Source organism: Phaethon aethereus, assembly GCF_964289735.1.
Source record: "Phaethon aethereus genome assembly, chromosome: 12".
In the NCBI taxonomy this organism is placed as follows: domain Eukaryota; kingdom Metazoa; phylum Chordata; class Aves; order Phaethontiformes; family Phaethontidae; genus Phaethon; species Phaethon aethereus.
Window position 1 is genome coordinate 22942783 of NC_138588.1, and position 12364 is coordinate 22955146.

Here is a 12364-nt window from a genome sequence, read left to right on the forward strand (position 1 = left end):
CCTCTTGCTTCTCTGGATTTGGTTTGGAAGTTCAGCTTTGGTCAGAGCTCTAGTCCACAAGGTAGCTGTGCACAAAATGTCTTGTAGCTGAGTCTGGTTCTTGTGAGCGAACAGAGCTTACAGCTGAGTTGTGCTTATCCTTCCCCTGTCCTGTATGCTCAGGGGCCTCATTCCTGGAGGGGCTTCCTCTGTATTCATGCTCTGTTAGAAATGAGCATGTGAGACCTCTTTGTGGCCACGGAGGTGGTAGGAGTGGGATCTAGCTGGTTTGGTTCATGCTTGCTTAACTGTTTGCCTTTCTCTAGATTTTTCTCTTTTTTAAGGTAAAACCCATGAGCTGGATTTTTAGCTGCCTTTTCAAGTGGCCTAGGTCTGGAAGGCTCAAACATCTGAACATTGTTGTGCTTGGTTGAAGCATTGCCTTTCAAGACTCCATCTGATGGCACAGAGGTGCTCAGCTCTCCCCATGCTACCTTAACCTACCTGCCGCAAACTGCCTGTGGGTCGCAGCTCCTGGTGCCAGTCCCTGCTTGTCCTCTGTGTGCAGGCTTAGTCTGTAATTTTCTAAATATTTTCCTGTTTCAAATGCCTGGTCGGTGCAGCCATACTGCATACCAGATCAGGGGAATGAGCTAGGCTAAAACTAACTCCTGGTGGCTTGGTTTTAACTAGATCGGTTCCCCAGCCCGGGTTCCTGTGTGGAAACTCACCTGCCTAAACTGGTGTAAGTAGGGAGGGAGTGCTGGGGTGGGGACAAGTGGCTGGGGCTGCAGCTTGCGTAAGCCAGCTGGACTGGTAGGGTTTAACTGTAGGTGAAGAGCTGAACTGTGTGGAGAGCTTAGCTTTTAAGAAGCCTTTGAAATGTCTTAAATGCAATGCTAACATTTGAAGTCTGAAAAATGCAGCTTTCCATCTGGGAGGTGGTGTGGAAAGCTGTCCAGCCTGTGCTGCGGTGCACCCTGGCTCCAGGGATCTTCTGGACAGACAGGAGGATGTCATCCAGGAGAGCTGCCTGTGCCGGGACCTGCATGGGAGCATTTTACTAAGGACTTGCTTCTCGTGATGCTGCTGAAACCAAACCTAACCGGCTCGGGAGGCGGGAGCTCGGTCTCTCCCAGATGCTCGGGCACAAGCCCAGCGCAGTGCGGCTCCCTCTGCCAGGATGGTTGGCTTCCTGTGGCAACTCCAGGGAAAAATCCAGGTTGGAAAGACTTGTGCTGGTTCTTGGGGCTTGGAAAACTCTGCAGCAAAGCATTTGGGCTGGGTTGGGCTGTGTCAGGCTGCAAAGTGAAACGATTTAATATTTGGTAGATCTTTACTTACAAATAACTTGAGGTTGTGACTCTTCAGACTGAATTTTTGTAGGAGATTAATTCTTCCTGCCCCAGTATCCTATTAGTTTTGTCTGCCATCAACAATTGATTGCTTTGTAACAAATTTCCAGGCTCTGAATTTGAAAATAACTATTCCAGAAATCCATTTGAATTCTATTTAAGTCAGTGTTTTTGCTTGATGACCTATATCCACCTTTCAATGTGGCTGGGAGTGTTAAAGGGGAAGCAGGCTTGTGCTGGCTCTTTGCTTTGGATGGGAAAAGGTCTAATTAAAAAATGCTGGTTATCTAAGCAAATTCTACTCTGTGCTTCAGCAGTTATACCCGTAACTGAATTGCAGGGAGCTTGTCTTTAATGTAGATTGAAGCCATCAGAGGGGAACATAGATCTCTTGAACTTGAGTCTGATTGGTTTCAACAAAATGGAGGAGCTTATTTCCTGAAAAATGTAGATAGCTAGGGAAAATGTGGCTGGATGCTGTAGAGTGAGTGCTTCCTGTTGCTGATGAATTTGTTCCCTGTTTTCCTTATTTCTTCAGTGATGGGTTTCATCCAAGATGTTGGGTCAGGGACTCTGGGCGGGACTTGATCAGTGCTGTCTGTTGGTATTCTGTGTCCATGCTTCCCAGAAGAGGAAGCTTGGTGGGAATTAATCTTGAAGATGGCATAAAACCTAGCAAGATCCTGGTCCCCAAAGAGAAGGTAGTCTCCTACTGCCAGGGATCTGGGCTAGAGTACAGCGCTTCCGCATTTTCATAAATGCGGAAATGTTACATATTCATATGGGCAAGTTATGGTTGCTGTGGGAACTGAGATGTCTGAGCAATGTGCCTTTATCCTCTCTTCCCTACAGCTGCATTATAAATGTTTTTTAGGGCTTGTCCAAAACAAGCAATCTGAAAACTATTCTGGAAGAATTAATGCAGTGAAATACCCTGCTGAAGATGCAGTGTGAATCTTTTGGAGGAATATTTGATGCTGTTACAGGTGCTTGATAGTAATGTGACTGAATTGGCACTACAGCTTGTACTCGTACTACTAGGGGAGTAGAAGGGGGGAGAAAAAGCCCTGGTGGAAGCTATCCTGGTGAAGTGCTGTGGAGGAGGCTGCAGCTGGCAAGGGGGAAGGCAGTGTGTTGCCAGCAGGTATGGTTTTGGCTGGTCTCCTCCCAACAGCAGTGCTTCAGCCCTCACTGTGATCTGGGAATGCTGTTGCTCCCCAAACTGCTGTGGGGTGAAGGTGAGGGTTGCACCTCCGGTGGCAGCAGCGGTCTGTGTCTTGTGCCCAACTGCTGCCGGGCCTTGCCTGGGCTTTGCTAGGTCATGGGCAACCGAGTGGCACGGGATGTGGCCATGGATGTGGCAAAGGAGTCCAGGAATGCCGTCAGGCTGTCTGGGATGGCCGGGGCTGCACGTGAGGGATAACGTGACAGGCTGGAGTCGCTGCAGCGCCCTGCTGAAGAGCCAGAGCGGTGTGTGTGAGGTGTACATCTGATGGCACAGTGGGAGGGTGTGGGGGCAGGGGGAGGAGGAGACAGCTGCTGCTGCTTGGTAGCTGGCTTATAAATGCCCTCTGACTCAGATTTTGGGTAACACAGCTGAGCATCTTGTGGTTTCATCAGCCCCCAGATCCTCGCATTAAACTGGAATTCTCAGACTATGAACCTGCTGCGTTTCCTTAGGCTGTTGGCACAGGCTTAAACCGAGGCAAGAATCCGGTGTCTCCAGTACCGTAGGCTTGTGAACACCCCGCAGGGAAGGGGAGGGCTGGGAAAGGGGAGGGGGGGACGACCAGGCAGGCGGAAGGTAAACAGGCCACGAAAAATTCCTGATGTGAAGTGGGTCCTGCCCTCTGGCTGGTCCTCTTCTCCCTGTACCAGTGTGATGTGCCTGCTCGGGCTGGACCCGGGATAATGGGGCTTCTCTTCGGGTAGCGGGGGGTTGAAGGTTATACTTGTTACTCAGTGGTAAACAATGCAGAGTCAGTGAGGCACAGTGGCCAAGTTGAACCAAATAGATTATGCTAGCAGAATTGCGAAGCTTTGCATTGGGCTCTGAATTGGAGCCAGCAGCTGGAGTCTGTCCAGGACTAAAGTGTTTTTGGGTTTTGTGGGTGGAGGGAGGCGGGGACAGGAGAGCTGGGTAGCACTAAAACTGTCTGCTCTGTCGCTGCTGCTGCTGTCGTCGTTGCTGGGGGGATCGCTGCCTCAAGCCTGTCGTCTGCTGTGCCGTATTGTGGAGCCCTGCTTTTGTGCTGCCTGCCTCCCTTGATTTACTGGAGCTGCACCTCTCTCCTTCTGTCTGCTGTCTTGTCTTTCGGGGGAAATCTTATCCTTCTTACCTTATTTTGTAAGAGCTGATGCAGTTCCCTTGCATGGCTGAGTGACGTCACTGTCAGCACAGTAAGCATCAGCAGCCTGGTCACATGCTGACCCAGTCAGTAATGCAGACGGGATAGGAAGGTGGAGGGGCTGAGGGGGGTGGGGGGCTGGTTTCTGGACATATGGTAGCCCTCCCTTTTGGGGTGCAACTGCCAGTTGCAGAAGCCGTGGCTTCAGAGCGGCACGAGACCTGGCTCAGGGCTTAACGCTTTGGAAAACTCCTTTCTTTAAAAAGAAAAAAGCAGCCCTGAACTCTCAAGCTTCTGTTTGTTCTCAATCTGAGCAGACTTCCAGGACTCTGAAGAAGCAGTGGCAAGCAGGATGCTTTTCCCCACGTCCACGCAAGAGTCTTCCCGTGGCCTCCCAGACACCAATGATCTGTGCCTTGGCCTGCAGTCCCTCAACCTGACAGGGTGGGACAGACCCTGGAGCACCCAGGACTCTGACGCTGCAGCGCAAACCAGCACACAGTCCGGTGAGTCTGCTGACACACGCAGCAACAGTTGTTGGATTCTTTTTATTTTTGGCTGTTTCAAAGCTAATGCGGTGAGATTTGCTTGTGTAACGAGGTGCTGGCAGTTAATGATGGGGGCTTCTGACCCGTAATGCTTGTGTAATGTGGCTGTTTAGTTGGGGAGGCTGTGGCTGGCTGTGCCACAGCCCCCTCTGCTCTGCTGTCAGTTCACTGCAGACAAGAAGTGCCCAGGCTTATGTTTTTCTCGCAGCTGTAATGCTGGTGGAGGAATAACCTCGCTGAGAGACTAGGAGAAATGCTCTCCCTGTGTTTGGAGGGAGTGGGTGGGGGGTGTGGTGTCAGGAGGCTGAACGCGCCGGGTGGGAGTGAGGCTGAACTTCGGCAGCCCGAGAAAATCCCCGGTGGCAGGTAGCTCTGCAGGCAGGGGTGCGCGTGCTGGCAGGGGTACCCCTCCTGCCCAACCGCAAAAGTCCAGGCAGCACCACTTGCTCCTATGCTACGGCAGCGATGCCTGCTGAACTCTGCCTGTGGGGTGTGGTATGTGCAGCCGGCACCCGACTAACAACTTCAGCCGGCAGCTTGCAGGCTGGGTGGAAGACTTGGAGGGATTCTTCTCCACTCCCACGTTCAACTAGAAATAGCGGTCTTGCTCCTAGCAGTGGGTTGGAGATGCAGTGGAATGGCTTCTTGCTTTAACTCTTTTGGTCCAGCGCAAACCTACGTGATCGGCAGGGTGTGGGCTTGCAGCCACGCGCTGCTGGCTGGTTTGCCCTTCCCCCTCAATCCTCTCCGGTCTGGCTTTGCAGCTGGGATCAGATGGGGAGTTTTTGGGGTGCTGGGTGCTTCACCCAGAGTGATGCAGGGTTCAGTTAACTCTTCTAGAAACACCAGCTTTCTCTGCAGGAGGAGAAAGGGGTGCGGTGTGCGCAAACTTAATGCATCTTTGCGGCCTGCTGACAGAGCAGGGGGAAGAGTTTACTTCCCGGTCTTTAAGGGCTGTAAAAAACAGTTTTGCAAATGATGGTGTGTTCGTTCAAGTATTAGTCCATGGAAAGATCTAGTGCTTTGGCAGAGTTTGTACAAGTTCAGCCTGGTTGCTACAGAAACTCATCCCTTTATAGCAGCACGCTGCTGCTTTGTTAAAAGGGTAGTGCATCTCTGCACAGACTTGGGTGACACAGGAGGCCCCAGGCGTGAAGTTGGTGCTGACAGGAATGTAGATAGCTTCTGGGGTGGCCTGGGCAGTGTGCTTTGCCCATGTAGATGTTTGTGGGGAGGGGGGGCAAGGGTGTGCTATCGACCACCTCTGATGTCCAGGGGATGCTGCTCTCGGGATAGGAAGAGCTTCTGGGACATAGCCCTGAATTGCTGGATGGGTTGTAAAACAAAAATCACTTGTGGGGTAGTGGAGTTTGAAATGACAGCTTCATCAGCGCAGTGTACTCAACTTTCTACATCTAATTTTTGCAAGATGTAGCGTGCAGGCTTGCGTGTCGGCCCTAGCACAGGCACTTAGGGCCTGCTTGCAGTCAGGCTGCGGTAGCTTTATTAAGCCTTGCTCTGCTTAAGCACGTGGTCCTATGGGCTTCCCTTAACGAACCAGGGAATACCACGCACTCTCTGTCCTCCTTTCGTTGCTGGTCAAAACCTTGAAGGAGGAGGGAGAAAGGGAAGTTACTGGTGTGTGGTGGGCTGGGCAGGTGCCTTAGAGCTCTGCACTGAGCCCCCTATGCTTGTTAGCAAGCTATGGGGCACTAAACCTCTGTTATAGGGTCTTTAATATAAAGAGCGCACTTAAAGCAGGCAACATCCACACTGAATGGTTCTGCTGCTGCTAACAACCGCAACACCTGGGGCTTGGTGCACAATGGTGCTGCAGAACAAGGGCTGTTGCACACCGAGGCGGCTGCTATGTGTGGCTGTCCCAGCCCCACCTGATCTGCTGTAGCCATCTCCAATGCTCTTGGCCAGCTTCCTGCCAGGCTGTCTTGGCAGAGGTGCAGATGCCTCTGCAGCGCTCCGGCAGGCCAGGCGAGCAGCCCTCACACAAGCCTGTGGCAGGCTTTGTGCCTCGGAGGTTGGGCAGTGGGGCTGGGTGGACTGTGGTGGTGGTGGGGTTCACTGTCGAGTGGGGAGGAGCTTCTGATTGCAGGAGGGAGATTTGTTTGGAGATGATTTGAAGGTGCTCTGGTGACCTCTCTGCTCACAGAGGCTGTATCTGGTATCAGATGCCCCTGCTGACTGCAGTGCGTAGTGCTGGATCTCCTGCCTGCTGCAGAGGCCTGGGAAGAGTGGTAGGAAGGATCTAACCCTGGGTGCTGCCTTGTGCTCAGGTGTTCTGCACCCAGTGGGTGTTTGTGACAACTTGTGGCAACAGCTGCTGGAAGATGGCACCCAATACTCTCTGGAGAGGCCTGTTTCCTCACTTCTTGCTCATGGTATTCTCCTTGGTATGTGAGGGGGGATTTGGGCATAAAACCAGCCCAAATGTATTTGTGCTGCTTCAACAGAGGAGCCTCTGGCCTTCAGAGGCTGTGCAGAGAGGGCCTAGGGCTATACAGCTGGGGGTGTTGTGGTCCTGAGCCTATCTTCTCCCTCCCAATCCCACCCTCCTTGAGTGTGCAGCAGCTGGGCTGGGAGCGGTTCCTTGGCCTGGGCTGCTGTTACTCTCCTGCTCAGAGCTGTGGGGATGCTGTAGGCTGGCTGGAGAAGTGACAGGCTGGTGCACAGCTGGTGTATTGCTTCAGCCTGCCCACACCTCCCACGTCTGCAGAACCTCATCTTTTTCTCCTCTGTGAAGACTCTGGAGTGGCAATGTGGAGCTCCTTGGGAGGAGAGATCTTGTAGTTCAGGAGCATCTTCCGAAAGGCTGCAAAACGCTTTCCAGGTGGCAAAGGAGTGCTCCTCTGCCTGAAAGCCATACAGATCTGAGGAGTTGGCAGATGCTGATGCTTCCAGTTGGCCGAAGTGTGACAAAAAGAGGGAGGACATGAGGAGGATGCTACTGTGTCTGGGTATTCCTGATGCCCAGTGCTGAGGCCTGGGAGGCTGCTGCTGGCCTAACCCCAAGGGCTGGGGTCTCTGTCAGGGTGTCCTGAGAGCAGGTGAGGTTGTGTCAGAGCTGGGCTGTCACTAGGGGCTGGGGAGGGATGGTGCTGCCAAGCACCCTGGTGCCCAAGCGTTTGGAAGGTTCCAGCAGTGACTCAGCTGCACAGATGCACAGGGAGGTGCCTGGAAGGGTGGAAATGCAAAAAAAAAACCAAACCAAAAAGCTAACAATTGGGCTAAAAATATTGCTGATGTGGTCCCCTGCAAGTGCCTGTGCTTGTGTACTGATGAGCTGGGACCTCCTCTCCTGTCTGCATAGTCCCTGCCAGTGTGGAGTGCTCAGCCTGGGATGGACCTGTGGTTCCAAATCCTTCTGGTGTTACCGTGCAGCTTGGTACGGTGGGATCAGGTGGCTGCCAGGGCAGAGGAGGCCAGAGAGCAGGGAGGCTGGTCCTGCCTATGTCCTCCTTCCCAAAGGGCTGCTTAACCCCTTGCACCCAGACAAGGTTACCTGGAACAAGTTTTCCTTCTGGGTCCAGCACCATAATGCGCTGAGAAGGTGTGCCTAGCCCTTGAGAGCATTCTGGATGCGCTGCCAGTCCCTGAAGCTGGTGTCTGGAGAGACCCTCGCCGGGAGACGGCAGCCGCTGCAGGCTCAAGTTGCCTTCATTTGGCTGTAAGATTGAACTGCTGTCTCATCGCAGGCAAGGCATCTCAAACCCACTGCTACCACTAGATCTGTCAGGCTGGAAATACTTCAGCAAGTCTCAGAAACCTGCTCTGTGGCCTGGGGAGGGGCTTTTGCAGGAAACTGGCCTTGAACACTTCCAGACCTGCCATCTCCAGCTGTATTTCTTGAGGCAGCACTTCCACTTCTAAGGCAGCTGCTTGCATCAAGACCTTTGAGTTCATCCCTCTGCAGAGACAGAGAGGGGTTAAGAGGTGGCGAGATGGGAATGCCCTTCATGGTATCCTTTACCTTTGCTGCCCTGTTCCTCAAGGAGCACAAGCAAATGGGGTCTTGATCCAATTTTTGCCTGGAGAACAGATGACAGCAGTACACAAGCAGATCAGTGTGCAGATTTTGGGTCTGCCTGGCTGGTTTTTTAGCCTGCATGCCAGCTGCTTGGTCTGGCTGGTCTGTCCTGCCCTACATTGGGAGGCTGAGCCTAACCCTATGTGGGACAGGCAGACTTTGCCCACTGGGAAATCATCCTAGAACCAGCCTGTTAACACTGTTTGCAATGCTAACCTGCAAGGGCATTTTCGGAAGGATCAGCTCTCCTTCCAGAGAGGATGTCAGCCTCTCTCTAGGTGAGCCCAGCCTGAGCAGGTGAGCTCTTATGGTGTTGGATACCTTGCTGTATCTGCCTCTCTGCTTGGTGTGTGTCCCTAAAGCTGCTGGTGCAGCAGCAGATTCGAGCTTTGTCTTGGATCTGCTCTCGAGGCTGCAGCTCCAGCCTCATCCGTGCCCCCTCTGGGGTGGCTGCTGCTGTCTCATTCTCTAACCTGCAAGGTTACAGCTCTGGTGCTGGGGAAACTGCTTGTGGTAGGGAAGCACTGCTGGATCTCTTCAGCCTTTAGTTTTCCTGCTTCCCGGTGCACAGCAACTTTTCTGCAGTAAGGGTGAACATGCTAATCACCTGTAGTTGCTTAAAATCTGCTAGGCTAGAACTGCAGGCAGTCTGTTGTGCATTGCCTGGCAGATAGCTGAGGCCTCTGCGTACAAATCGCTCTGAAGTCTTCAAGGCAAAACCCTGTCTCTGAAGGATGAAAGAAAAGACCTGTTGCACAGAAGGAAGCATGGTTGTCATGGCCTCCTAGCCTTTCTTTTCAATAACAGCAGGAGGGACTCAAGCTGCTCCCCAAGGAGGGGCTGTTTTCACACTGTCCTCAGGAAATACTGTGTATATGGTGGCAGGCACCTGAGAACCCCCCCAAGTGAGAGTTGCTAAGTAGTATGGGGGTAGCTGTTGCTAATAAGTACAACATGAAAATTGCTGGCTGCCTTTGAGCAGTTGTCTTGAGTTGTTGGCTGCAGAGCTTGAGGAAGACCTTAGAGGGGCAGAGGATTTGGGTGAGGGAAGTTGCCTGGATATCTGTTATCATTGGCTGTTTAATTTGCTGCTAGGCTAACCTGTGCTGCAGCATGGTGCCGAGTGCGTGCTCCATAGCGCTTTCCCTTGTGCCTCTCTGTGTCCACATCTCTCCCCGTGCTCTTACCGGCTGCCTTTTGGACAACCAGCTTCAGTAAACAGTTGCTGCCTAGGTGTGCCCTCAACTCCTGCTTGGCTGCATGAAAATCCTTCTCCTTGTGCTAGAGGAAGGTTTCAGAGACTTACTCCGATAGAGGAGAGCTCAGCATCTGGATAACTCTAGGTTGTTACCAGGGTACCCAAGGAGGATTTTTTCCTGCTCCCTAGTGAAAGGGGAGCTTCAGGACCAGGGAGTGAGCACTTCACCCTGAGACTTGCTTCATCAGAACTCACCTGCAGTCTCACTCAGGTTTAAGCCCAAGTCTGCCTGGAAAATCCAGTAAAAGGTTCCTTTGTACTGCTGGTGGTATGGCTGTTTGTGCTGGAGCAAGGAGGCCGGACCATCTCTTGCTGGCCTCAGACCTGCACCTGATTCAAGCAAATGTGGTGGTGGGGATCCTGAATCCCTGTGTTCTCAGTGTCCTTTGCCTTGAAAGGAAAACAGGCTTTTGTGGCAGCTGTGCATTAAGCCGTGGTCCTTCTGGAGCAGCCTGCCTACTGTTCAGGAAGCACAAACATGGTGGTAGTGCTGTCTGTGTGGAGGTTAATTATAATAATGCTGTATGGGAACGAAGCTGTGAGCTGGCTTGACTGGCATGGTCTCCTGCGTGGCAGCTGTATTTCATGAGTACCTGAGATGGCCTTACTGAAAGCCTGCCCCGTGCCATCTTAGCTCTTGTAGGGCTGTTCTGAGGACACTTGGTGTGGATGCTTAATGGGCCCTTGTTTCTTGAGCATGTTTCAGTAAGGGCTGCTCACGCTCTGTGGGCTGATTTCTCAACTGCTGGCTAGAGCCAGCTGTGTGGTGGAGTAGAAAGCAGGGAGCACTTAATAGCTGCAGACTGCTCATGTGGCAGCAGTATTTGATCCTTAAAAGGATAAAATATGTATCAAATAAGTAAAACAACTATCAAAACTCTGAGTTTGCAATTGATTTCTAATGGAAGCTGCTCTTAATCCACCTCTTAAAGCTCCCATTTGAACAGCTTCTCCTAAACAGATTTATTTTTATTTGCGCTGATGCTGTAAAATAGAAGATGCAAATAGATGAGTAACTGGAACAGGAACCTAACCAGGATCTCTGCTTGCATCCAGCTAGCACTGAAGTGGGTCAGGGCAGCCTCCAGTCTTGTGCTGGAGGCGGCTTGCAGGAGCAGGCATGCACCACCCAAAACCCTCCCCTTGACTTCTCTCAGGGAAGGATGTTTTATCATGGCCTCAGGAGCAACCCTGAGGGGCTGTGGCTGCTGCCTGCCTGCTCTCTGGAGGTAACAGTGGACAAGTGTGGGCACAAGGAAGGCACAGACTTCTCAAGCATCTGATCCTGCTCAAAGCCATTGGTGGTGCAATGATGAAAATACTCCAGCAGTGGCAATCTCAGCCCTTCATAGATTTGCTGACTGGCAATGCTGGTGTGCACAAGTACTTTGGGCTTCTGGAGCTTGCCTGTAAGCTTCTTGGCTTGAGTTGTAGTCTGGAGCGCATGCCTCTTGGCTAGCTCTTGAAGTGAGCCTTAACAAGCATGTTGCCTTCTGAGGAGAGCATTGGAGCTGCTGTTTGGTGGCTTGGAGCTGCCCCAGGCAACTAGTAGCTTAGTCTTGCCCCCATGCCCTGTTGCGATCAGTATCGGAGCTAGCAGCAGGGTATGTTAGGTGTGTGCAAGCTCTGGGGTAAGATTCAACCCCAAAATTGTGCTGGTGAAATGAGAGATGGGGCTGGGTATGTTTTCCTCCAGCCCTTCCACTGCTACATATCCAAGCAGCAAATGGGATGCTTGCTTGCTGAGCAGAGCAGGTGTGAAAGGCTGTCTGCTGCAGCTTCATCAGGGGTAATATGGTAGCTCTGTAGAAGAGGCCCTGAACATGTTTTTGGCTCAGTGCCTTCACTACAAACTCCACAGCATGTGCAGGTCTGAGTGCTTTCAGTTGGAGCTGGGTAAGGGAACTGCCTGGACTTCCACATGGCTTTAGGAGCTGCTCTCCCAGTGCGCTGGGGCTGCCTGTAGCAGATGGTGGGAGTGATGCCTGCTCCTCCCCTTCCCCAGCTCTGGTGGGACAGGCCCCGAGTTCAGCATCTGCTCCTGCCTCAGACTTGAGGTTGTCCCTGGTGCTGCATTTTGCCTGGGCACAGCTTGCTGCTCCGATGCCCAGGCTGCATAGCGTGGTGCTGCAGCATGACTCGCCCAAGGGGCTGTAGAAACTAATTCATGGGCTCCCTTGGTGTTGCCAGAACAAGACCTCTTTAATGGGCACCTCCATTGTGCTGGCACTGAAATTATCTGCTTCTAAAAGGTGCTGTGGTCCTTGAGCTGTCCCCACGCAGGCGTTGCGCAGTACCATTGCGGGGCTGAATAAACAGCCTCCCAGAGGGTGTGGGCTGAGGGCAGGCATGCTGCGCAGGGTGTCTCCAGCCAGTGCCGCATCTTCCATCTCGGCACCTTGTATCCACGTCTCTGGGCTCGCTTGCCTTGTGCGTGGTCTGTTAGGCGCTGGCAAAACAGCTGAATCACAGGTGATGTCTGTGCTAGTGCCAGCTCAGAGGCTGCTCTCAGACACAGCAGCAGCTGCCATCCACTTGAGATGGCCGCAGAGAAATGCCTGGCCTCCCTCTTTGCCCCTCTGGCTTGTTTTCTCTCTGGGTGCAGAGGGAAAGTGAAGCAAACCCCTAAGGCTGTCATGCTGTACCCGAGGCATGCAGACCTCTGGAAGGTAACTGGGAACTTGCAGGCATCACTGGTGGTACTGGGTGTGCCAGTCTAGTGATGGAAATATTATGTGGCTTTATGCCAGCTGAATGCCTCAGTGAGGCTTGTGTGCCTGTTTTTTTCAAAGAAAGATTACATTCAGGACTAAAGCTTGTCTTTTTTAGTTGTT

General features: G+C 52.4%; 1 protein-coding gene across 3 annotated transcripts in view; it reads left to right on the forward strand.

The window, feature by feature from the left end:
- The window catches only part of CPEB1 (cytoplasmic polyadenylation element binding protein 1), a gene marked incomplete at its 5' end in the record, with an annotated part of 36006 nt that overhangs the window by 6113 nt on the left and 17529 nt on the right, over positions 1–12364 (forward strand). For 2 of the 3 annotated variants that reach the window (XM_082004990.1, XM_082004991.1), the window contains one exon: positions 4000–4188. In XM_082004990.1, the coding sequence (XP_081861116.1) occupies positions 4000–4188 (189 nt within the window). Of the gene's footprint in view, positions 1–3999; positions 4189–12364 lie in introns of those variants that run through there. The other variant, XM_082004992.1, reaches the window with a different exon arrangement.